General features: G+C 45.1%; 2 protein-coding genes across 5 annotated transcripts in view; one reads left to right on the top strand and one right to left on the bottom strand.

Moving 5' to 3' along the window:
* The first annotated feature begins 470 nt into the window (after positions 1-470).
* Positions 471-9,799, top strand: LRRC3 (leucine rich repeat containing 3). 2 transcript variants are annotated; one of them, XM_053312238.1, is made up of 2 exons: positions 471-688; positions 3,783-9,799. In XM_053312238.1, exon 2 carries the CDS (start codon positions 3,971-3,973, stop codon positions 4,754-4,756), a length of 786 nt encoding a protein of 261 aa, XP_053168213.1. In that variant the 5' UTR covers positions 471-688; positions 3,783-3,970; the 3' UTR covers positions 4,757-9,799. The 2 variants fall into 2 exon arrangements, with proteins under 2 accessions (XP_053168213.1, XP_053168214.1); XM_053312239.1 differs by lacking the exon at positions 471-688 and adding an exon at positions 1,127-1,258.
* A 3,702-nt stretch (positions 9,800-13,501) lies between these two features.
* The window catches only part of TSPEAR (thrombospondin type laminin G domain and EAR repeats), a 70,551-nt gene continuing 58,508 nt past the window's right edge, over positions 13,502-25,544 (bottom strand). For 2 of the 3 annotated variants that reach the window (XM_053312720.1, XM_053312722.1), the window contains exons 9-12: positions 23,437-23,666; positions 17,828-18,015; positions 17,455-17,556; positions 13,502-14,878 (exon numbers count right to left, since the gene is read on the bottom strand). In XM_053312720.1, the coding sequence (XP_053168695.1) occupies positions 14,725-14,878; positions 17,455-17,556; positions 17,828-18,015; positions 23,437-23,666 (674 nt within the window). In that variant the 3' untranslated portion in view covers positions 13,502-14,724. The other variant, XM_053312723.1, reaches the window with a different exon arrangement.

The following is a 25,544-nucleotide window of genomic DNA, read 5'->3' as shown; positions in this document are numbered from 1 at the left end:
TGGCCATGTATTTCCTCTGTGTGTGCAGCCATGGGCTTCCCTGTCATAGAGTATGCTGCGGCCATATGCAAATCCCTCTGTTCTGCACTGTTTTGTGTGCAACAACCTACAGTGCTGCCCTTTAAGAGCTAAACAAAAAGCGCAAGCTGAGGTGATGGTCTATGATTAATGTCAGGCAAACCATAATTAAACTCCGGGAGTCTCTGGAATGACACACACCGCTCCTGCCCTTAGGCAGCTGTGCTCATTCAACAGTTACACATTTGGATTAAAACAGAAAGCTCCAATGGTTGCTCTCTTGCTGTGATCAATTCCCTGTTTACTGCCTTTCCAAACCACAAAAATGCACACAGTGCCAAACATGCCAGATACCGTAGCTGAGCAGAGCATGCACGAATACTGAACTGTCCCTTTAAAAATCCAAGGATGCTCAGCTAGGCTGTCTGTAACAAGCAGATGCTATCCAATTACAGCCAACATTCCCCATGAATGGCTTTGTGTGCGACGGTAGGAAGGAAGGCGGGCAGCGGCAACAAGTGCTGTGCGCAGGCTGCAAGTCCGTGCTGTCATCACCCTGGACTTCACCCACCCTCAAGTCCGGGTGTGGCAGGGAGGGGACCTTTGCACCCTTGGAGCTGAAGAAGCTCGGAACAGTCAAGCAAATGGGACTCAGCTGAGCTCAGTGCAGGTAATACGCCTTCATCATCGGAAGGGAGGTGGCTGGGAACAGGTCAGGGCGATCCTGACACAGAGATGCATTGTGAGATGGGTAGAGGGACTCCTTTCCTTGAAATGCTTATAATAAATGCAACCAAAAGATGCCAGTTCATAGCCTCCCCACAGCCCTTCACGTGGGGTTTCTGGAATCTGTGCTGCTTCCCCAGCAGGGAGGAAGACGCTCTGTAGGCGGATGCTGCAGTTAGCCTTCTCCTAGTTGCACCCTGGAGGGAAATGAGGTTAGCGGCTTTCTCTGCTGTGATTAGAGCAGGGGTGGCCCATATTATGACTCACGTACCTTTAATAGTTGTGTGGAAGATAGCAGATGCCGCTTGTTGCCAGACCCGAGTGCTACAAGGGCTTGAAAAGCTGCGCCTGCCCAAATTCCCTCATCAATGCATGTATTAAAGGGAAAGGGGCCCGACTGCTGAAAGGCTCATCATGGGACAGAGGTTATGACAAAGTAGGGGAAAGGAATTCTCCCGGAGAAAAGAGAGGAGCCCTCTAATAAGGTTCTTCCTGTTACTACGACCCATCAAAGGTTAGCTCCATAGCAGGGATTGATTTGGGCAACATTCAAATATAAAACTGCTGACTTTTGCTGATCACCATCATGACATGTCTCTACCACAGATTTAAACTGGTTTAATAGACATTTCCTTTCTTCAGGGAACTCTGGGAACTGTAGTTCTCTGTGAGGAGCTAGGGATCTCTGAATTCTCAGCACCCTCCCCAAACTGCAGTTCCCAAGATTCCATGGCAGAAGCCATGGCAATTAAAATGGCATGAAAACCAATGTATGTTTGCAGTAAAGTATGCCGTATGAATTTCACAGTGAGGCTAACTGGCACATGCATTAATGTGCGAAGTGTATTTTGCGCTTATGAGCAAAACTGTATTTACAGTTTTTATTATTGGGTCCAGAGGGTGATACCACCTGGAATGGATTCATATGCACAGTTGCATGCCAATTACGTTAAGAAAAACCCAATAACCTTTTGGGTAGGGGATGGGGTAGGTTAAGAAAGCTGCTTCTAAAGGAGTGCCTTAGTGCAGAGAAACAGCAGAGGAGGAAGGGGTTTTCACCCTTTCCCCACCCATTGCGTCTCCATTGCAGATTCCCTCCTTTGCAAGCTGCTGCTCTCCAAATGTGCATTTCCACTCACTCACAAACATACATTTGGAGCCATGTAAGAGGAAAGCAGCTTGGAAGGGCAAGTTGGAGCAGATAAATGACAGTTGGGGAAGGGATTAAGCACCACCTCCATCCTAAGGGCAGAACTACACATTGTGAGGAAAACACGGGATTCCCAAACCATCCTCATAATGTTAATCTTTCCCTTCCACCTACTGGCTCTCCTCTGCAAATAGTCCCCTCCCAAATTATGTCTAACTCCCCTTCCCCACAACTGGGCTCCAGAACTGGAAGTTAGTCTGGCTGGGAGACAAAGAGGGCCAGGGACTGGACGGGGGCAATTGCAGGGAAGAATGGGTTGGTGCCAGTACAGTTAAGCACTGTTCCTCACCATCCCTTATAAGTGCCACCCCCACATTCACATTGGGCTGATTCAGATGATGCAGCCAACCTGGCCCACATACCGTGTGTTTAGGGACATGCATGAGAACATCCTGCTCCTCCTCCAGACACACTTTCCCCCTTCTCCTAATTGCTGGGGGTGGGGGATGATGTTAGTCTACACCACCTCCACATGCAATAAATACTATATATATGGCTTTCAGACGGCATTTGAGGTGGCAGTTTGAACACACACCCCCATTAAAAGGGGAACATGCACTGCGGGGGCAGGGCATGCACGTGCACATCCCTGCCATGCATTAGGCTGGCCTGCTCTGATGTATAGACCAAACTGGCCTACTAGCATGGGAAAAATAGGTTAAGGTACATACATTTGCAAAGATAATGAGACTATTCCCACAATCACTGGAAAGCGGGGTAAGGGAGCTTAGCCCGCTTTCCAGTGATCGTGGGAACCACCACGGATTGTGTGTAGAGCCTCAGTGTGTAGTAAGATTGGAGTGGGCCGTGGGACAAGAAGGGAGGATGGGTCCCCGGGTCCCCCACCTTCTTCTCCCCACCCTCCCAATGTCTTTGCTGCAGAGCAACTGTAAGGACATGGTAGAAAACAAAACATCCATGGCATGCTTTTTCTCTTGCACCTATGCAAATATTACCCCACACACTCCACACATGCTCGCTCACGCTCTCTCGCTCTCTCTCTCACTCACACACACACACACACTCTTGCATGTACATTCCCCAGGCTCAAGAACATTTTTAACATCCATCCCTACAGCAATCACCTCATGTATTCATTCAACACCAACAGTGAAGAGCGAGCTGTCATCCAGCTGACGGGCCACCCTCTCTCAAGGGCCCAGGGACATTTGTCCTCCCTTGTTCAATTAAAGCTGCACCCCTGGCCCCAACCAAAGTAGGTTTCGCTGAAGAAGGGAAAGACCATCACAATTTTGTTACATGTCTTTACCCTTAATATGCCTGATAGGTCATCAAGTTATTTATGATGACCTTTAAGGCCCTAAGTGGCTTGGGAGTGGACCACTGTTGTGCCGCTCCAAGTTCACCCACCAAGTGTGTGGCAGGTGAGCACAAGAGGCAGGGCCTTCTCATTGACAAGGCCTATGCTGTGGAATGCCCTTCCCCGGGAAGCCTGCTTGGCCCTCTTTTGGCTTCATTTCACCACCTCATCAAGATGTGGCTTTTCAAGGAGACTGGGAAGGCTGACTTGGCATCCTCCTTTCTGCTGCTTTCTTGCGGGATGGTTCCCTGGCTTTTTCTGCTGCTGTTCTTTGTGGATCGTTGTGTATGCATTGCTTCTGTTCTCCTTTGCCCGTGTGTGATTGTATCATTGATTCTTTGATCATGTCTGTTCTTTTGGATTACTTGGCTGTTGGCCATCTTGAATTTTCTCCCAAAGAAAAGCAGAATATAAATGATGACAATAAACCCATCAAGTAACAGGTGCTGCATCAGCTGCCATGCTGGATTATTTTTAAATATATATTCATATTGTCTGCCCTTATAGGAGTTGCTTGCCTGCCTTTCTCTGCTATGAAAGAAGTGTGTGGATGGCTGAGCCATGCCTGAGTCCACTGCAGACCAGCCCCCTGCTATCTCCAGGAGGTACTGCAGGAATTCCCAGTTCCAAGGACAGTAAGAAAGACTAACTTCCTTTGCCTTAGCAGCCATGCAGGACTGCAGCCTACTGATTGGATGACCAGCATGTTTCTGGCAGCCAAGCCATCTAGGCCTGCACCACTGTACTGGTCTCAAGTTCTCTTCTGCCTCCTCTTCTGTGCCTCTTCCTGCTCCTGTACCTCCTGCCCTGAGCAGTGCCAATGCACCAACTACTCTGGAGCAACAGCTGTCCTTTGCAGCGCTAGTGACCTGGAAGAAATTCCAAAGGACATCCCCAAAGACACCATGTTTTTGAAGTTGGATGCTAATAAAATTACTGCAGTCCCCAACAGCACATTCAGACACCTCGCCCACTTACAAGAGATAGACCTTTCCAGAAATGCCATTGAGAAGATTGATTCTGCAGCCTTCAAAGGGGTGGCTGATGGCCTAAGGTTGCTTGATCTCTCTGGCAACCACATACAGAGAATCCCAAAAGAGGCCTTGGTCAACTTGAATGCCATGATTCGCCTGTCCAACAACCCCTGGCACTGTGAATGTACTTTGCAGGAAGTCTTGTGGGAAGTGAAACTTGACCCTGAGTCAGTCAATGAGATCACCTGCCAAACATCTGTGCAAGAGGAATATGCTGGAAAGCCTCTGCTCCATATCCTTGATTCAGGCATCAACTTTTGCAACATGCACCAGAAAACCACTGATGTTGCCATGTTCGTTACCATGTTCAGCTGGTTTACTTTGGTCATTAGCTATGTGGTGTACTACGTACGGCACAACCAAGAAGACACAAAGAAGCACCTGGAATACCTGAAATCCCTGCCTAGTACGCGAGTTCCTAAAGAGACTATCAGCACCATCCTGTAGCCCAGATTGCAGGCTTTGAGCTGGACAGCCCATTTTCTAAAGAAGAGAATATTGGTTGGGATCTGGAATGATTTTTTTCTTACTACTTCCACAAGAACTTTTTAAAGAGTTTCTTTTTTTTTTTAAGGTTTCTGTAAAAGGATAAAACAGTGCTTTGCTATAAACATAGTAAGAATGTCCAAGTTAAGGTTTGCCATGATATGAATTACATTATGATGAGTAGGGTCCCAGCAGAAACCAGACAGAGCTTTGTAAAGAAAGCTGCTTTTCCAAGAGAACACTTGGACAATGGGACAGTTGACTGTATGCCAGAGGTATCCAAAAGAGACTTGATTGAGGGGGAGAGATCTGAAAGCTTCACAGTGGGTCCACTAGAATCTTGACAAAAATACCCATGACATCATGGGAAGTTTGAATATGATTGACTTTTGCATGAGATACTGCTAAAACATTCTCATGAATGTTCAGAACCACACAATGGTCTGCTTCCAAATTTTGCAAGCATGCACACACAGATCAGTGAAATTTAACAGGATGTGTGTGCAGTGTGTGCGTGTGTGTGTGTTGCCAAGATGAAGAGGGTATGTATTTCCCTGGGCTTCCTCACTACATTGCCAATGGAGCCTCCACCTTTTTACTCTCTTTCCTCTATTAGCTTAACTTTTTCATTGCTGCCACTGTTAAGGTGGGCCCCGGAGAGCATCTGAGAGGGCAGTGTGAGTGAATATATATGCACAACAATCATGAAGAGGTTTCCTCCTAGGAAAGGAAAGGAGGAAGCATGACTGAGATGGCAAATACCTATTTCTAAATTTGCCAATTGCAAATTCATTCCTCAAGAACTGGTCCTCAGATGTAGCTGGCCTGGAGCTGGGTACAACTGAAAGGCAAGGTATAAACTAAATGTATAAACAAGCAAATGTATATGGCAGTGGCAACTCCCTAAGCCCAAGCTAATGAAAATGCCTAGCTGACAGCAAACTTAATGGTTCAAAAATAAACGTTTTAATAAATGTCATTTGATGAAAAATAAACATCAAGAATGAAAAATTCTGAAGTATTAGAACTAAAGAATCAAAACCTCAACTGCCACAGATGCCTTATCTGTGGTCCACAGCTTACCATTCTCCATCCTTCCGTGTTCTCGATGCCAAATGGGTATAGTTGCATATATTTTTTTCTGGTTTGATTGTTTTTCTGGTTGTGTCTACCAGAATATAATTCAACAGTGCTCCAATAACTGCAACACAGATTTACAGGATTTCCTGGACACTAAAATGGACAGTCTCACTTAGGGCCTTTTCCAGATGATCAGTTTAGGTACTCACCTGCTGCTCATTTGCTGAGTGGGATCCAGATGTCTCCTGTAAGGTAGCGCTCTGGTTGTGTGATCTCACTTTCCCCCAAACTCAAGCTGCAGTATTTGCTACTGGGAAAATGTGAGTCCAGCTAGCCTACACACTGCTATTGTGACGGACGTATAGAATTTGGTTGCATATATCCAGCGTTTATTGAATAGTGCCTGTGATATGATGAGGCTGTTCACAAGAGCAGCCCCTACCCAGGCTTGGGGAGCCCTACCTGAGTAAAGCACTGGGATTGGGGCCAGTCCTGGTGGTGCCTCCCCTCTTAGCCTGAGGTTTTTTTAGACCTGGGTTGAAGGGTGCAAGTGCGCCCTTTACCCCAGGTCTGGGGTCATGTGTATGCTTGGGTTGCATACGTAGCACCGGACCTAGAGCGCCCCACTTGAGGAGAAGATAAGCAGAAAAAAATGCACAAGAAATTGTGCACGGAAAAAACCCCACTGTCATAAATGCCCAAACGGAAAAATGCCCCACATAGAAAAATACACACCTATAGTAATTTGAAATGTGCAAATTTTTTATGTTGTTATCTATATTTTATTGTTTATTGTTGTTGTTATCTATATTTTATTTTGTTATCAATATCTTATGATTAAAATATTTCATATTCATATGCTCTTGAGTGCAAAGAGTGAAAGGGAAAATACATGAAATAAAAGTGAACAGTTTTTATCAACAAACTTTCAATTTATTTAATTTACAATTTGTCAACCTTTTTAATGTCGGTATGAAGTATTTTTTTAAAGTAAAGAAAGAAAAATATTATTTTAAATTAAATTATGTATGTATTAAATTATGTAGGGGCAGAGCACAAGACCCCAGGAGATCAAATCAGGCTGCTGCTGCTTGCTGCTGCTCCCCCTGCTGGGAAACAGCTGGAATAGCAGCAGAAAGTTAAGCTAACCCTTTTTATGAAGCTACTGCTGCCCAGGAACTGCCAATCTGGATCCAAATTCACAGAGGGTGCAACTGCACCCTTGCACACACACACACCCCCGGATCCTCCCCTGGACTGGCACCCCGATAGTGACTCATTCCGAACACATCAAGGAAAAGACATTACTACGCTCCAATGCAAGGAATTTTCTGTGTGGGCTTTTTTCCATGTGGGCATTTTTCAGTGTGAGCAATTTTACGTGTGGGCGTTTTTCGGTGTGAGCAATTCTCCGTGTGGCTAATTTTCCATGTGGGCATTTTTCGGTGTGAGCAATGTTCCATGTGTGCATTTTTCTTGTGTGCATTTATGACTGGGTTTTTTTCTGTGCACAATTTTCTTGTGGGCTTTTTTCATGTGCGTTTTTTTCATAGAACTGAGGAGAATCTCTAGATGCACCGTGTGAGCAGCAGGGAGGCCAGGGCTCATTTTCCCGGCCTTCAGAGCAGTGTGGATCGTGTGGGTATGCAAGCTGTGTGCCACACAGTGTTTCACTGATCATCGGGGCGGGGGGAGGTAGGCCCAGCTCAGTTTTAGCTTGGTCAAGCCAGACCCAATTTGAGTTCAAACTGAGCCAGCTAGACCGGCTTGGAGCTATACTGGTAAAGCGGAACTCTCACCAGATTCTCCATTACTAGTACGGGGAAGGGGTGGGGCTTTACTAAGTATAAAGGGGGCAGGAGGGGAGTAAAAATACTTATAAGTACAAGCTACTGTGGTAGCAGCAGCTCCCCCACACCCCCACCAGCATCCCCCTACATAGCCCGTCCCAGTTCAGGCCCGTTTCGTACCTCTACACAGGCCTGGAGGTCACTAAAATGGCCTCCATGCCTAGAGGTCACTAAAATGGTTTCCACGCCTGCGCAGAACTGGGGTGGGCTACTCAGTGGGAGGCTGCTGCCCCTGCGCCCACTACTACAGTGTGGCAGTACATGGGAAGTACGTTTCTACTCTGCTCCTGCCCCCGCCCCCTCTATATTTAGGAAAGCCCCCTGCCACTGCCTGTGCTGGTAAAGGGGAATCCTCACCAGATTCCCCTTTAGCAGTATAGCTCCGAGCCGGCTTGGTTTGAACCGGGCCCGGTTTGGCTTGAACTTGGCCAAGGCTGATCTGGTTCAACCCCCAACCTGTCATGCCGTCTCACACACCCCTAGAGCAATCATCCAGCACTTTAAAAAAAGAAAAGAAAAAGCAAGCTGTGAATAGAAGTAAGGCTTTTCCCTTGGCAGGAAGGCTACCTACATCCATTACATGTTGTTGATGCTGGATCAGGGTTACAGCAAGTATAGCACTAGAGATATGGATAGAATCTGGGTTTTATTATTGTCTGTAAAGCTAGTCATAAAGCTTATAAGGAGTGTGTGCTGAAGCTTAAAAGCTGATCTAAGCAATCAAGTGTTTTTCAGCAATACTCACACTCTATAGCCCTGGAAAAGGGAGCCAGACCAGAAATATATCTTCAAGCTATATCAATGTAGTACTTACAAGCAAGGAAAAAGAAGTAGCAAGTTTTGAAGAGATAATTTTGCTCTGCATTGTGTTACCAAGGCAACAGATACCTACAGCAATATTTAGCAGAAAGCCTGGACTTCTTCACACATTACTTTCCTCCTTTTTTGTTTATATCAAAGTTTTTAACTATGTATCTCAAAATGTAAATGTCAGTCTCCTTCTCTTTGGGTACATGAACTGCAGTTATCATGGAAATGAGAGGCTTGAAAAGGAGCTCAATGTTGCCCAAGTTCCCAAATCGTCATGTAGAACATATTTTATAGTTAATGGCCAACAGCCTTACTAATGAAGCAGCAGTGCAACATTCCAAACTAAGGCTATCCTGGTGCACACAGGAGAGGAAAGTGATCTCTTTCTTCTGCAGCTGCCTGCGCCATCAAAAAATACATCCTCAACTGCTCCCCCTGCCACCCCATGCCTTAGTCTGCAATGCAATACTGAATGGTACTTTGTTAGTCAGGATGTCAGCCTCTGAAAAGTAATGACTGTCTATTTTAGACAGACTATTTTAGATAATAAGGCTCTCATGAGCAGCCAAAACCAAGTTAAGGCACTTAAAAATGGGCTTGGCTGCCCATGGGAACCACTGGTAGCTGCTTGGCTATCGGCGGTGCCTCAGCGGCAAACCTGCCTAGGGAGTCCACCCCTTCAATGAGGATAAGGGAGCAAGCACTCCCTTAACCCCATTTAATTGAACATGTCTCCATGCCAGCTGCTTTCAGCCGGTGCTGCAACACTGATGGGTGCCCAACCATCACTGAGGGGATGCCCACGATGTATTATGCATGCATGTAGTGCATTGTGGGATTTCTGGGGGCTGGGAGGACGCATCCTGGCCCCCCAGACCTCTGCACTGCCAGGGGCAGTGGCAGACCATCTGGGTCTGAGATCCATGCACCCAGAAATGTCTTGGTGATTGCCTGAGGGAAAGGTAAGGTTATGCACCCTCCCTCCCTGCCTGCCCTCCCAAATGGTTGTGTGAATGAGCCCAATGAGTCACAAATCAAAGCCCAACTATGGAATTGTTAGAATTCTAAGGCATTGCTATTAGCACCACAGTAACCTCTTCTGGCCACTAGAGGCATGATGAGGTGTTAATAGGTCTGTCTTGGTCAGTTAAGAGTCAGGTTCAGCTGTTGTTGAAAGCTAGTGCCTGTTTGTATGTTGTTCAATGGCTCTCTCCATATGTGATATTTTAATTTCTTAATAAATCTTTAATTATTTTGAACTCAACCTAATGTCTCCAGAAAATCTCTTGGGCTGCACTTCTTTTACCACCAGAGCATACTCTGTTGTGTGAGGACTTTAATGTTTCTCCTCACACCCCTCAACAGGAATTACTTTAAAGGATGATATCAATTGCAAAGTCCTGGACAGTATCACCTTACATCACTGTGTGCTATGCCAGCAGTGTCTTAAATTTCCATGGATGGTGTGGACAAAGCAAACACTTAAAATGTTTGGATTCCTTCAAACGTGATATTTCCAACATGCAGGTTATATTGCCCTGTCAAGGCCTCAGAGGCTAGGTCGTGATATTATTGCAGACCCTGTTTGCTATCATAGCCCTATCGCCTTTCCAACTGTTAGATCATCTCATTGAACTCTTGCACTGCCCCCTGCTGGGGATGGTAAAGAATAGGCCTATTTTACATTTAGGTGCAGTGTTCTGCTTTTCTGGAGTAAACACAGGTGTAGGAGCCAAACTAAATGGTATTTTAAGAATGCCATGATTCCTGTGATTAGGACAGGTTTGTGATTTTTATTTTACATAAACAGCGGGGGTGTGGCTGATCCAAATTGAGACGACAATGTAGGGTTTACTCCTTTCCTCCCATGCTGATTTCCCACTGAAAATCACCTTCGGCTGTTTCTTTGTCTCAACCGGCAAAATGTAGGCCAACTGGGGCAAACAGCAGCATCAGAAGGAAAATGGCAGAGGGGGAAAGGGTTAAACTCTCCACACACAGTAATTGTGAGTGAGATCAACCTCTTCGCTAGCTCCTTTTTACTTTTAAAAAAATGATGGGTAGCTGAAATTAGGGGATCTGAACACACACTTAAAGGAATATCTAGTTTGGCCCTCAGTTCTGTATTCAAGGCAGAGCTTGGTTGATACATATGAAAAAGATAGGTGATTTGTAGAGAATGAGCGTGATGGGGGTAATTTCAAAGGAGAGCACAAGGAAAGTGATGCAGCAGAACATGTTGGCAAGAGGAGTATTATTATTACTATTATTTATTTATTTATTTATTCAATTTCTATACCGCCCTTCCAAAAATGGCTCAGGGCAGTTTACACAGAGAAATAATAAATAAATAAGATGGATTGCTTGGAAGAGGGTCTGTCTGTGATGAAGGAAGCTGTGACTGCATATAGCTTAGACATTTTCCACTCAGTCTTGTGGCCTGTACATCTTTACTTCATAAAAAACATATCTCCAGTCCTGCATAATGCTGTTTAACACCTCTAGTCGCCAAGAAAAGCCATTGTGAGCCTACTGGATGACAATCTGAAATGGTGATAACATGTATAAAAATAGTGTCATAAAAGTCACTGAGTGAGCAGGTGAGTGCCACCCCAGTTACCCTTCCCTGCTTCTAGCTTGTTGTCCCACCTTATTCACCCCTGTGCCCTGCTTCTTCTAGCCCTTCCCACTTAAATGCAGATGCCTCTGCATTCTTCTTTTGGCCCTTGCTTCCTTTCTCGGTATCCCAGTTGGTCCATGGCTCACGATCCTCCCTTGCTCTGCTTTTTCCCTTGATCGCTCGTGTCCTTCAGCCCTCATCACCCTCACCTCAACCCGCTGCTTTCTTTGTCCAATTAACTCAGCCCCTTCCTGTTCTTGCATTATCAGAGCAGTATATTGGAGCTTCTGTGTGACTGAATGCCACCCCCACCACTGGTTTAACAACATGTAGGGCAAGCATAAGTAGAGTTTAGTCCTCATGCCAGTACACTTGGTTTCCAGGGTAAGGCAGCACTGGCATGAGGCGACACCACATCTTATATTCCTCCTGTATGGATTCCACGTTTTGAGTAACATGGGAAATGGTTTGTTATAAGTGGCAATCACAACATAAGAAATGGCCCTGTTTCCTTCAGAGACAGCAATTTTGTTATGCAAATATATACTGGTGGATGGGATTGGTTGGTCTACTGGATTATAATGTTGCAAGAGTGCGTGTGTTTGCTAACTTTGCCAGTTGTAGTGTATTTTCCCCCATTGCAGTTCCTTGTGGAAAGTCACATATTCTTCAAAACATAACTTGCTATCTGCTCTTTCTCCACTTTCTCTCCCATTCAACCTTATGATGCACTTCAAGACACAGAAGACAGACATATAGATATGCATGAATGCAGATAAATGGGAAATTATGCAGGGAGAAATTATGCATAAGAAGTTTGCCCCCAAACATGCCAAATTTGTCCAGCTAAAGCAAGAAGCCTTTCCTAGCTAAGCTTGGGAAGTAGGGATTAACTTTTCTCCCTGATTTATTTTCCCCACCTAAATAGCTCCTCCCTGAGGCTTCTATTAGCCTTGCTGCAGAAAAAATACAGATACTTCTATTTGTTCTGCTTTGGGGCTAGCAGCTTTAGCGGGCTAGAACAATTTAGATCTCACAATTTTGTATGTGTGAGAGAGGAGAAGGAAATTTGAATAACCTTCCTCAGTCCTGATGCTTAACCAGATTCAGAGTTTGCTGTACCTATATTGAAGTAAAAATTAATGCATTTGGATATCCCAGTTGCAGATGTTCCCTACCACATCTAGTTTGGCCCCCTAGGTGTACCACAATCTGGGCTGTGACATCTCTTTCTTTGTGCACTGGATTATCAACTATATGGTGTAGCTGCAAATGCCAGGACAATGTTACTTACCATAAGAATGAGGCAACACAAGAACTAAAACATGTGGGCTGACTTTAGTTAATTTTTCATCTAGTGCAGTGTTTGTAAATGCAGAGTAACTGAAATCCTTGTCCCTATATCTTTAGTGTAAGCTACAGATAGAACTAGTAGGTGGTGCAGACAATTCATTTTAAGTAGGTACTTATGGCTGCATGGTCAGCAACCATGCAGACCATGCAAATGGTCATCGTGCACGTGCAGAGGCCATGTGAGTGTTGGCATAGTGTGGGGGAAGCTGGGGGAGAGCACCATCAGCACATGAAGATAGCTGGGAGGGGTGCTGCTGATTCAGGAAGTGGAGACGAGCAGTGGAGGAGCAGGTATGCTCCTGCTCTCCTCCATTTTAAAGGTGCAGGGGATGTGTTATGAATCACAATTTGTGATTCTTTGATACTTTGATCTAGCTTCACAAGAAAAATGGGCCTTCACCAAGGATAATAAATCAGAAACACAGTTAAGGATTTGGCACAACTTCCTAGAACTATATGTACATTAAACGATAACCATGCATTTTCTGATCTCCTTATTGCTAATCCACCTAGACACCCATATGTTACTGTAATTTCTTTTCTTCTCTCTCTCTCCCTTTTTTATTTTATTTTCCTCCTTCCCTTCCCTTCCCTTCCCTTCCCTTCCTTCCATGAATATGGCAGTGAGGGGTAGGTAAGAGGGTGGGATACAATTATAATAGGGAATTGAATATGTTCTAAATGATAAAAATGTCCAATAAATTATTAATTAAAAAGTGAATCTTACTTGGGTAACCTTAGTAACAAAGTTGTGTGGGTCTAGGGAGTTATGGCAACTGAAGCTACATCTTCCTACTTATTTTAACTAGGATTCAAGTATCTTCAGAACAAGCTCTGAAGTAGAACAAAACCCATTATTATTATTATTATTTATTTATTTATTTTATTATGTTGGTGTCATTATTTTGTTGGTGTCAGCTACTCAACTAAGTGTGATCACTGCCACTACTGCAGATATTCTGGTAATAAATAACTCCACCTCAATGTAAGAAATGTGGTTATCAATAATATCAATTTATGCAATATAAACATAGCATTTATAGACAGTGATTAAAACCATTTGCAATAACAATTAAAGGCTATACAGACACTACAGGGAGCTCACAGGTAATATGGAAACAAGGACTGAGAAAGCACCGATGACACTGGGATGGAGGTTATTACAGAAATGTCACAGATCCTTACAACAAAGTATTAATGGTTTTCCCAATGTCAATTTGCCCCAGTTCTTTTCTTAAAACCTAAACATAAATTTATTAAACACAGCTTTCCATTTCTTGCAGTTATGCTGGAAAGCCAGAAAACACAAACCTAGAAGACTCAAGCACAGATCCAAGGCAATTTATGAAGGCAGAGCTTTCACTCTATCCCATTGACTTGAGCAACTGCTGGTGTGACATCCCAAATGGGTATGGGTTGTTCATTGCCCCTAGTAGGACAGCACCACAGTACTTTTTACTAATGGTGTAACTGGGCTTCTAAATTTGTGCAATGAATCTTAGGTGTTTCCCCTTGAAGCCCTGGATTGTCAGTCATTAATTATTTTCTGAGTGTAACTTTGCACAAATCAAATAAGCAGCAGGGTCCTTGTGGTCCCACAAACCTCATGTGTGACAGAGTCCCATATCTGCACAACACCTCAGTCCTTTAGTTCTTTTGACTGGATTTCACCTCTTTTGATAGAGTCTCGGTGGACTGTGTTGCAAGCACATGGGTCAGAATGAGTCCAAAATGATGCATGCTCTTCCCATGAAGGGAGCAGTTGGCATCCTGAGATCTTAGAAGAATCAGACACACACTTCAATTTTTTAATACATTTCAGTAGCCCCCAATTTACCAGAAGCATATTCCTGCTCCAGTGACAAAATAGCACCTAACACAAGTTATAACAGCAGCACCTTGGGGTCTGGACAATATGATAGGGTTTGTGGTAGGAAGGGGTAATCCAGATTACTGTACTCACTGGTATTGTAGCACAGCTCTAGTTTATTTTCCTAGTCCACTCCAAGAAACAGGATAATCAAACCACATCTCCAAGAGCCCCCCACGCTGAGCCTAGCTGAGAGAGGCCAGGGAGGCATCTATCCTATGGTACCTGTGGCATCCATTGCAGTGACTCCAAGGTACAAATTCCTGATTCTAGCTCTGAGTACCCAGAGCAGTTCCTCTGCATGACCAGGCTTGTTTGCAGCAACTCAAAAGCATCCCTTTCCAGGTCAAAAGGTTTTTAGCTTCAGCACCCTGGAGAGTGGTTCTTTTGCACTTGAATACATGAGGTAAGAGCCAGCTGTAGTGTTGAAAGCTTCCCAGTCCCTACAACCCAGCGTTGGAAGATGGTGAACTGCTACAAAGCCTTCATATCCTTGCCATCTGCAATAGAGAGAAAAGGAGTCACTCAATGCCCTTAATTGCCAACTCCATAGGATCAATTATTTCATTTCCATTTTATTCAGAAAAACTGCTGGTGTGGAAATGCAGCAGAAAGAAATTCTCTTAGTGCAAGATCAGAGACCTTTAATATGGATAATGGACATACTGTATACTCCTGGGAAAGCTTCTTAAATATGGTCAAGGGAGGAAACTACAACACGGGTATTCAGTTTAGCTGGGAAACTGCACTCAGAAGGTAGAGATGTCTGGTGGCAAATACAGGGATTGTTCCTGGATCAAATGCTTTTCAATATCTTGGAGCTGGTTCCCACATGCCAATACATCCCTTGATTTTTCATCTGTCACTTGATTATTCATAGCTGAATGTGTGAACAAATTTCACTGAAAAGTTTGGTGTGTGAGATGATGTAAGGGGAAGTAATAAAGTTCTCTTTGTGATTAGGCATTCATGTGCAAATTCTCACATGGTGCTACATTTATCAAGCAATGAAGAAGCATATATGAACCAACCCCTTGGTTAATAATTTTCATGGAAGAAGGAACAGAACACTTGTCAAATCATGGGTGATACAAAAGCAGAAGATATTTATCAAGGAAGTTTCAGAAATAGGAAATAGAATAGGAAATCCTTAGACTAGACATCCCATGGGATACATTCCTTTTCATTTATGATACCTCATGATTCTGTCAGCTGCCATTCTAGAACAGGAGTCATTGGGGAGGAGAGTTAGTCTTGTGGTAACAAGCATGAATTGTCCCCTTTGCTAAGTAGGGTCGGACTACATGTGAGCACTGTAAGATATTCCCCTGAGGGGATGGGGCCACTCTAGGAAGAGCATCTGCATTCCTTCATCTCCATGCTTTCATGCAGAAGGTTCCAAGTTCCCTCCCTGGCATCTCCAAGATAGGGCTGAGAGAGAGATTCCTGCCTGCAACCTTGGAGAAGCCGCTGCCAGTCTGTGTAGACAATACTGAGCTAGATGGACCTATGAATCGATATATGGCAGCTTCCTATGTTACTATGTTCCTAGGAGTAGAAATGAAAGAAGATTGCTTTCCATCATGTGTTTTCTCTCCCTGTATTGGTTACCACCTTCTGAACAACATTCAAGGATTTCCTATTCTTGAAACTTACCTGACAATTGCCTTCTACTCTTGTATCATCTATGAATTTTATATCTTTAATGCAAATCATTGAGGCTCTTCTCGCGCTTGGTGAAAAGAGCCTGGGGAGGGTTTGCAAGGAGCAAGTCCTGCCTGGGCGGTCGCTGCGGCCACCCACATGACAGCTGGCTCCATCATGGAGCTGGCGGGGGCTGGTGAGTTCAGGGGCCACACAGCCCCTGGTAGTTCCAGCATGCCCTGTGCAAGCACGGAGGGCATGCTGGAGAGACCCCCAAGCCGGGAGGCTGCTTTTCAGCCTCCCAGTCAGGGGGTCTCCTCGTGAGTTGCTGCAGTGCAGAGCTGCAGCATGGCAACTCATGATCCATTAACCCCAGTTAGCGGAGTGCTCACTCTGCTAACCTGGGCTAAGGGGTGGGCTACTCAAGCGGGCTAGCCACTTGTAAGCCACTGGGCTCGCCTGCAAGCCCGGTGGTTTACACGAGCAGCAATAATCGGGCTAGGCTCTCCTAGCCCAATTTTTGCTGTTCATGGGAATAGCCTCATTAACTAAGGGCTGTTTGGTATGTTGGTTCATACATGCATGTGGTCTCTCCGGTTTCCAGGACACATGTGTGGTGGCCTCCAAAATGCACACTGCACACACTCAAAGGGCTGAAAGGGCCCCCAAATGGGCCAAACCAGCCCTTTGGAGACCAGGGGGAGGCCAGTGGGGGAGGGGAAGCCACCGGAGACACACACACACCCCATGGCCACAGCAGCACCCCCCCCCCAAGGCTGCTGAAGCCCTCAGTGGTAGTAAATTGTATTTAAATCTTCCTCCCAGCCCCCTCTCCCCCTCAAGCTGGGTCCAAACTGATATGGACTCAAGCCAAACCAGGGCCTGGCTCGCCATGCACAAAAAGGACCAGGTTTGACTCAGGTCAGGTTTGAATCTAGCCAAACCAGATTTTCTGGTTTTGTGCACATCCATAGAGGCGGGTCTTACGATCCGTGAGTCCTGCTTTGGCCGAGTTTGCGGGGAAAGTGGGTTAAGCTCGCTCTCCCCGCAGACGAGCAGGGCGGGAGCCCTGGGCAGCCGGATCATCTGCCCACATGTGACGGAGCCAGCGGGGGCTGGGGAGTTCAGGGGCCAAGAGGTCCCCAGGAGCTCCAGTATGCCCTGCACGAGCACGCAGGGCATACTGGAGAGACCCCCAGAGCCGGGAGGTGGCTTTTTAGCGCTGCAGCTACTCACGATTTTGAAAACCGGGTTTGCGGAGCAAGCGCTCCGCAAACCCGATTTAAGGGGAGGGTTACTTAGGCGAGTTAACTGCCTGTGAGCCCGGTGGCTCACACGGTCAGCCAAAATCGGGCAAGGTCCCCTAGCCCGATTCCGGCTGATCATCGGAATGAATCAAGCTATGAGGGAATTTCTGCTCCTGTCTTCTTACCTGTAAATAACACTGTTTACAGAGAAGGTCACACCATCAAAAGAATTTGCTACGACCAAAAAGTTATCTTCTCCCACTGAAAAGAACTCCCAGTCCAGAGCACTGCAGCAGAAATCAACCAAACAAGAGACTGTAGCAACCTCAAAATCATTAGCAAATGCACCCTCTTTCCATTTATTATTTAGAATAGAAACATCTTTTTAAATATAATTTCAAAAAAGTGAACATTCTCATCTTTCTGTACATTTTTACAACCCCCCCCCAAATCCTAGAATGAGTTTTTACAGCAAGAGAGAGAATCAAAACAAACACATTCCTTTCTGTATCAAAACAACACAATTCTTGTGTTTTGAGAAATACACAAAAGAGGCACCTGTAGGTAAGAATGTCCTGGAACTTGACAAACATCTGTGCAGTGATGTTAAGCTCATAGATGGAAGAATTGATGGCATAGTAGTTGTTGGGGGCAACAGTTCCACTGTCATAGCTGTGACTGTTTGCCACAGCAAGGAAGACTCTGTCTTGGATATAAAAGACCTCCCAGTCAGCAGCACCAAAAGTCTAGTCCAAAGAGAAGGCAGGGAAAAAGCTTATCAAAAAATGAGGGCAATGGCGGAAGGATACATCATGGAGATCTTCCATACCATGTTTGACAGGCTGGAACCTGAAGTGCAATTCAAGAGCATTCCAGGGCTCTTTTAGAGCAGAAACTGAAATTTGAAGAGAATTTCAGGGTTCATTCTCCTCCAAGAAGAAACACTGAAGAACTTTCTCAGACAGTTAAGTTTTTCCAATTTCTTTCTTTTCTGTTAAGAAAAAAAACAACTTTTTTTCCTACGTGACCTAATAATCCTTTGTGTGCAAGGGGTACAGACATATTTGCTTCACTAGATGCAACGTTAAATGAGTCAGCTTGTAGATGCTTGACTTTACTTGTGAGTAATAGCTCTGCAGGTCCATGATTTAGATCAGGACCTCAGCATGGAGGTAGGTGTATGTAAACCTTGCCACTTACCCACCAAAAACTGCTCTTCTGAGGCAGCCGTCAAAAGTGCCATTGTAGCAAATGGCACTTGATGGTTACAAAACTACTTCAGGGAGCAATTGTCAACAAGAGAGCAGCATGGAAGGAAAGGCTACTCATGAGTAACATCATCTCTAATTACATGCTGATGCAGTTGCCAATTTATGTCATGTGTAGTTTGTGAGAAAACTGGGTTTATCAGTGCTTCAACCACAAAACAGAAATGCTTGCATAACTGATCTTTTCCTTTCTTGAGAACTCCCAGCACAAGTATTTGCGGTATGTGTCACTCAGGAGATTGTCACTTATTGGGCAGTGCCTGTAACAATGACTAATGACAAGGGGTGAGAGGAGCTCTATTAAGTCTCAGAATGCCTGGGCAACTTTAGAGATTTATTTATTTATTTTTGCGTTTCCACAAAAGTGCTCAAGTAGCTTTTTATGTTTCTACCAGAATGAGTATCAGCATTCCTTTCCTTCACTGCCTCTCCAATTCAAGACCCCCTTCTTCTCAACTGAAATAAATTGTTCCTCAGATCCTGGAACATATCTGGGTGTGGGGTGGTGTTTTGGGGGGTGGGGGTGGGGGGGTTAACAGATGAAGAAGCTTTTCACTTGCAGCAAGGCTTTTATGAGTTTTGAATAGTTGTCACACTATTGTTGCAGGAATAGGTCTAGCAGGTGGGTAGTGCTATGAGGGAAGCTGTTCTCATGGTTGCTAATTTAAAAAGCAAGTTCTTGTCTTGCTGGACAAGTTCTAAGTCAATATATTTTCTCACTTTGTTTTTGATGGGAAACACACTGAGGCGATTCTCACGATCAGTGGAAAGCGGGCTAAGGGAGCTCAGCCCACTGTCCACAGATCGTGGGAACCACCGGGCTCACAGGCGAGCCCAGTTTCCCCAAAGTGAGTCACCCGCTTACCTACCCCTCCCCTTAGCCCGCTTAGCGCTCCACTAACCCAGGTTTTGTGGTTGTGTATTGCCGTGGCGGGGCTCTGTGCCACAGCAACACACGAGGAGACCCTCGGCTGGGAGGCTGCAAGCTTGCATGGGGCATCCTGGAACTTCCAGGGGCCGTGCGGCCCCCAATCTTTGCAGCTCCCGCCAGCTCCATGACGGAGCCGGCAGTTGTGTGAGTGGCTGATCTGGCCGCCCAGGGCTGCAGCAGTGCTTGTCTGCAGGGAGAGTGGACTGAGCCCGCTCTCCCCACAAACCTCATTTTGGCGAGTCTCACCGATCGTGAGACTTGCCTCACTCTCTTGAGAGGTTGGCCTAAGGGTGTCTGCAGAAGAAACGGGGGGGGGGAGCAGTCTCTCCCCTCTCCAGTCAGTCAGTCCCAGACACACACACCCCTGCGTGGCTGGTCAGTGCTGAGAAGAGGAGCCACTCCACCCATCTCCTGATCCTTGCCAGTCAGCACTTCAAGTGCTAGCTGGGAACTTCTTTCTCTGCCCTGGCTCCCAGTCGCTGACTGGTGGAGATCAAAAGAGGTGGAGTGGCTCCTCTTCTTGAAACTGGACATGCCCCCAGCATCAATGTCAGATGCAGGGAGGTGTGGTCAGTACTGGGAAGTTGGGCAGCTCCACCCCTTTCCTGATACTCATCAGTTAGTACTTCCTTCAAGCATTGACTGGGGGCTACATTCTCTGACTCTCTTGAGAGGCAGAGAAAGAATCTCCTAGTCTGTACCTGAATGGAGCAGCTCCTCTTCCCGATACTGGCAATGTCCTGAGCATCAACATCAGATGGAAGGAGACATCGCCAGTATTGGGAAGAGGAGTTTCTCCGTCCTTCCCCTGATCTTCCTCAGTCAGCATTTCCTTCAAGCACTAACCATGCTCCCTGCATCAGCATCAGGTGCATGGAGGTGTAGCCAGTATTGGGAAGATGGGCAGCTCCATCCCTCTCCTGATCCTTGTCAATCAGCGCTTGAAGGAAACACTGACTGGTGAGTACTGGGAGAGCAATGGAGCAGCCCCTCTTACCAATACTGGTTATGCCTCCCTGTGTATGACTTTGATGCAGGAGGCATGGTTAGAGTGTGTGCACACTGACATGCATGCATCCATTTATAATGGAGTGGCGGTCACCAGCAGGAGCTTGTTCCCTAGTCGCTGGTGAGCTTTGCCCTACCCGCGGGGAAGGTTCTGAGGACACCCATGTATTGCAGTCATAAAGCATGCTACATTCTACTGTATCCTTGACAGCTGGATTCCACTGGAAATATTGCTAGGAAAATGTCTGGCAGATACTTCCTCCTGCTCTCTGTTTCATGCACTACAGTATTCTAGTAGCAACCTATCATTAGAGACTAAGGCATCTAAGTCTCACCCTTATCTACCAACAGAAAGAGTTAAGAGCATTAAGACTATTTCAAAACCTGGACTAAATAATTAACCCACCTATTTAATCACGTATCTCACACACGATCGGGCTTATCTTTGATGAACATGATTTTAAGGTTATCTCAAAGAGGTTGGGAATGCCAGATTGGGAATGCCAGTTTTCCTCCACTGAAAGATTGTTGAAATCATGTCTGTAGAGGAATGTACTCAAAAAATATAAGGACAATTCACATGACCATAAATTGAATAGGAGACAGGTCTTACTCAATTTTGGGAGCTGGGTGCAGTCCCCTTTTGCGATTGCGTGCTACTATTTTGTGATGATTTCCCCACCTACCTCCTTCAGAAGCTTGGAATGGAATCTGGGTAGGGTGTTCTTCTCCTACCCAGCTGGGGCTTGACAGACGATCAAGCTCCCCACTTGCTACCTTGTTTTTATCTAACACATGATTGCCAAATGGGAATGTGCCCAGCTCCCAAAACTAAGTAGGACTCATCTCCTACCCAGTTTATGGTTATATGAATTGCCCTATTGTGTCAACAATAAAAATCCACATAGATTTTACAGGAAAGTTCCTTGAGTAGGGTATTAGATCCTTGCAGGCTTCTGCTCATCAATCTTGCCTGAAAAATTCATGTGCAATTTTGATATGATGTAACTTTTTTCAAGAATTTTCCTCCATAGCACATCGTTCTAAAAGCAGCACCATGGAAGAATACCAGGGTCAGCTACAGGTTTTTGTTGTTTTGGACCTAGGAAAAGAAATGCAGTAGCTCCTCCCATGAGCTTTCACCCACCTGCCTCCAGTCACCTGCACAACCCAAGGGGTTCCTTGCTGCTTTCTGCTACGGTCATCACCCATCCACCACAGTTCCTCTTTACCAGCACTCACCACGTGCTTGAGCTTCTGGCCTAGTCACTGCCATTTCTATAGTATACAGGAATGGTAAGACTCTGTTCCTAATAAGGGGAAGACTAAATTCCCCCTTGGGGCCAATGGGGCAGCTGAAGTGAGAGCTGCTGAGTACTGAGGAACTGAACAGCTGCTACATTGCCATGGCAACCAGAGCAACTGCCAACTCCAACTTGCTGGCCTAGTTGCCAGGGTAACTGGAATGGGCCTCAGTAGTACCACAGGATCGCTGAGTCTCGTGGAAGTTTGAGGGAAGGGAAGGAATCAAGCATGGCAGGGCCAGGAGGCATCAAGAGAGCAGAACAAGAATGGTCAGGGAAGATATTCCTGTGACTCCTGAGAGTGCTGGAAACAAGCATGGGAAGGACAGGGAAGCAGCAGGTAACCTTTGATCTGAGGACACATTGGCCCATATCCAGAGCAGTGTGCAATGCTAATCCTGGCAGTGCTCTAGACTCTCCCCAAAGCACAGGCATTCTTGTGCAACAACACAAATACTTTCCAGAGCTCACCCATGCTCCAGAAATGCTCTTTTAGAGTGGAAACATGTCACTTGACCATTACCTATGTGTTTCCTCTCTAACAGAGCACTCTGGAGCACGGGCAAGCTCTGAAAATATTTGCGCTTATGCATAAGACCACCTGAGCTTCGGGGAAACTGCAGAGCAGGACCAGGACTAGTGCTGCATGGTGCCCTGCCACAGTGTGAGTTCGTGTAGAGGAGAGTATGACTAGCACACCTCTATTTCTCCTACCAGGGTAACCTGTATCCAGAATTATAACACGTGACTATGGCTAGTGTTATGCACATGTGGGCAAAACTTATGCTGGCCAACATGATGTGCAGTGTTCTGGCACTGGAACGCTCTGTGCCAGGGCTGCTGTGAACTCATAAGGTAGCCCTGATGTTGATTAGAATGTGCAAGCAGCACTGTTTTAGTTACTCCCATTGTGGCAAATGGAGATAACTGTGGCATTGCTATTTGCTCAGTTGCTCATTCTGATCAGCATCAGAGCTGACTTATGAGACCGCATCAGCCCCGGCACAGGGCATCCTGGTTCTGGAACGCTGCGCAACATGTCAACCAGTGACTCCACACTAAGAATGAGAATACACATTCCCATCCAAACTGAAAGTTGTACATCATCACCTGCAAGGCAGCAGATAATGCAGTGGGTGATATGCAACCACACCCCATACATCCTGCTGATGTATACGTATGCATGTATTGGCTGCGTTACCTATGTGCAATGGTTTCCTGTGTCAACCTAGATGTATGGAAGGCAGATCTTTGGGTATACCCTTTCTGGCTGCTGTAGCAGCATCCAGTTCACATAAGAGCCCCTGGTGGCGCAGTGGTAAAACTGCCGCCCTGTAACCAGAAGGTTACAAGTTCGATCCTGACCAGGGGCTCAAGGTTGACTCAGCCTTCCATCCTTCCAAGGTCGGTAAAATGAGTACCCAGAATGTTGGGGGCAATATGCTACATCATTGTAAACCGCTTAGAGAGCTCTGGCTATAAAGTGGTATAAATGTAAGTGCTAAGTGCTATAAGACACCTATTCCATGTAAACAACCCTTCCTCTACCCAGCCTCCAGCCACTCTGTGGATGCAAAGTGCTTGCTTGTTCAGGGTGAAAGACATTGCCTAAGAACTCAAACAAGGCAAAACTGTTTGCCTATTGTGGCATCTTACCAAGATTGATTGAAAGAGCTGGAAGGCTCCACTGAGCCATATGTAGATGTGAGAGTATATCTTGGTGGATGTTCCATTAAATGTGTTGGCCACCACCAGGAAGGAATAAGGCCCAATGGTGAAAAATTCCCAGTCATAGGCTCCTGAGGTAGGAATGGTCTGGTTGGCTTCAAAGATCCCAATCCTGGAGTTCCACCTGTATATGACACTGTCTATGTTGTGGTTATCCCCTGGGGAAGGTATAAGAAAATAGCAGCCTTTATGGAAATGGTAGAGAAAGATGGTAAAGCAGGAGGAGATAGAGGATGCTCACTCAGGCAACAGGAATGAGACTAACATTGCCCCTGCTCTCTGAGCAAAGGGCAGCTTTTAAAGTGGTGACTCTCTTATATTTAGTGGAGGGAGGGTAATTGTTCCCCAAGGCTTTTTAATAGAAAATTCAGAACTGTACAATGGTATAAGAGTGTAATTCATGCACGTAGCATGTGTCACTACAACATACCCTTTATGTATTTTGCTTTGTCTGTACACACATACTTTGTTGCCTGGACTCACATTCTATGACATTTAAGAGCCTATACAGAGTGGGAGACAATTATCAGAACTGGGAATTTGACAGTACTGTTGCAAAAGAGTCTTGTTTTCATTGGTGAAGACTCCGTAGGGAGTAGCAGCGGAGTGTGGGAAGCGTCTTTGTAGGAGGAAGAGAAATGGGTGTACTTGATCAGGGTGTGGATTCCAGAGGAGCCTAGACTACTTACTTTACTTTTCTCATTGTTATCAGTCGCTTTTAACATCATATACTACAACTTTAGCATGACTTGAATTTTTGAAGTGCACAAATGTTCTTTTACAATTCCACCTTTCTTTTTCTTTTCTTTTCTTTTTTTGGAGCCTGCATATTTTGTGTTTTGCTGCACATTTTAAAAATCTCTCTATTTCCCTATCCAGCCCCACACATCATCTTTGTTATGACTGTTGCTGGTGTGTACCTTGCGTTTCTTTTTAGATTGTGCTCCCTTTTGGAATAGGGAACCATCTTATTCTTTTTTTCCTCTGTGTAAACTGCTTTGAGAACATTTTTGTTGAAAGTGATATATTAATATACACGTCAAATTTACAAACCTGAAAGACTGACCTCTTCTAGTCAGGGTTTTGGATTTTGTCTGCCCATGACAGTCAAGTCAGAGGCTGCTGGCAAATTTAGGGAAACTAATTTTTGATTAGATAAAGAAACAAGATGGTGTTAACCATCTGAACACCAACCATCTGGTGTTAACTTTTACCAAAAGTTTCCTATGGGTAAGATCACCCCCTATGGATTTACTACTCGTTCTGAGTTTCCGTAGTTCTTTTGAGTGCCTCTGTGCTTAATTTACAGAAACATTCTATAAAATGCTAATTAGCTGAACATTTGTGTGGCTTTACAAATTCAGATTCAGATAAATTAAACACTTACTTTAAATGGAAACAATTTATTTGACCCCAAGCATATAGATTAGAACTAGGCAATAAAAAAGGGAGAGAGACAGGCATGCTGGAACCATGAACAAAGAATTCTGGTCAACTCAGCAGTAGGTTTCAATCACATCCCTCCAATTTTCTCTCTAATTTTTTTCATCTGTGTGCGCAGTGAATTTTGTTCCGGGCGGTAGTATCAAGGCAGTGTTGTGCACTCATGCATTCTGATTGGGGCCTTCTTGAGTCAACCTGAGCAGGATCTAAAATTAATTGAGTGGACATCAAAAAACTTGTGAGCATGTGCACACACCTTAGAGGGAACACTGGATTCCTCCATTTTTTCTTTTCCCCAAAATCAAGGAGAAAAACCTAATAGGAATAGGATTGAAACCTACTGTAAGGATTGTAACAATTTCCTTTCACATGTTCCCTGGTTATTTCATATTAAGATATCCAAACCATGAATGCTAACTATCTCCCCATTCAATTCTTTTTTTTAAAGTGGGTATAAAATAGGGATTCAAATGTGCAAATTTGGATTCAAAAATTCAGATTGTATGCAATGGTTGGTCCTAGAGCACAGAAGCACACAGTCGGTAAAAGTGAAAGTATTTTGAATGTTTCATTTTTGTGGTTAGAAAAAATTA

The sequence above is a fragment of the Hemicordylus capensis genome, chromosome 3, assembly GCF_027244095.1.
Source record: "Hemicordylus capensis ecotype Gifberg chromosome 3, rHemCap1.1.pri, whole genome shotgun sequence".
NCBI lineage: Eukaryota > Metazoa > Chordata > Lepidosauria > Squamata > Cordylidae > Hemicordylus > Hemicordylus capensis.
Note: the sequence above shows the minus strand (reverse complement) of the source record. Positions and strands in the feature narration are given on the sequence as shown.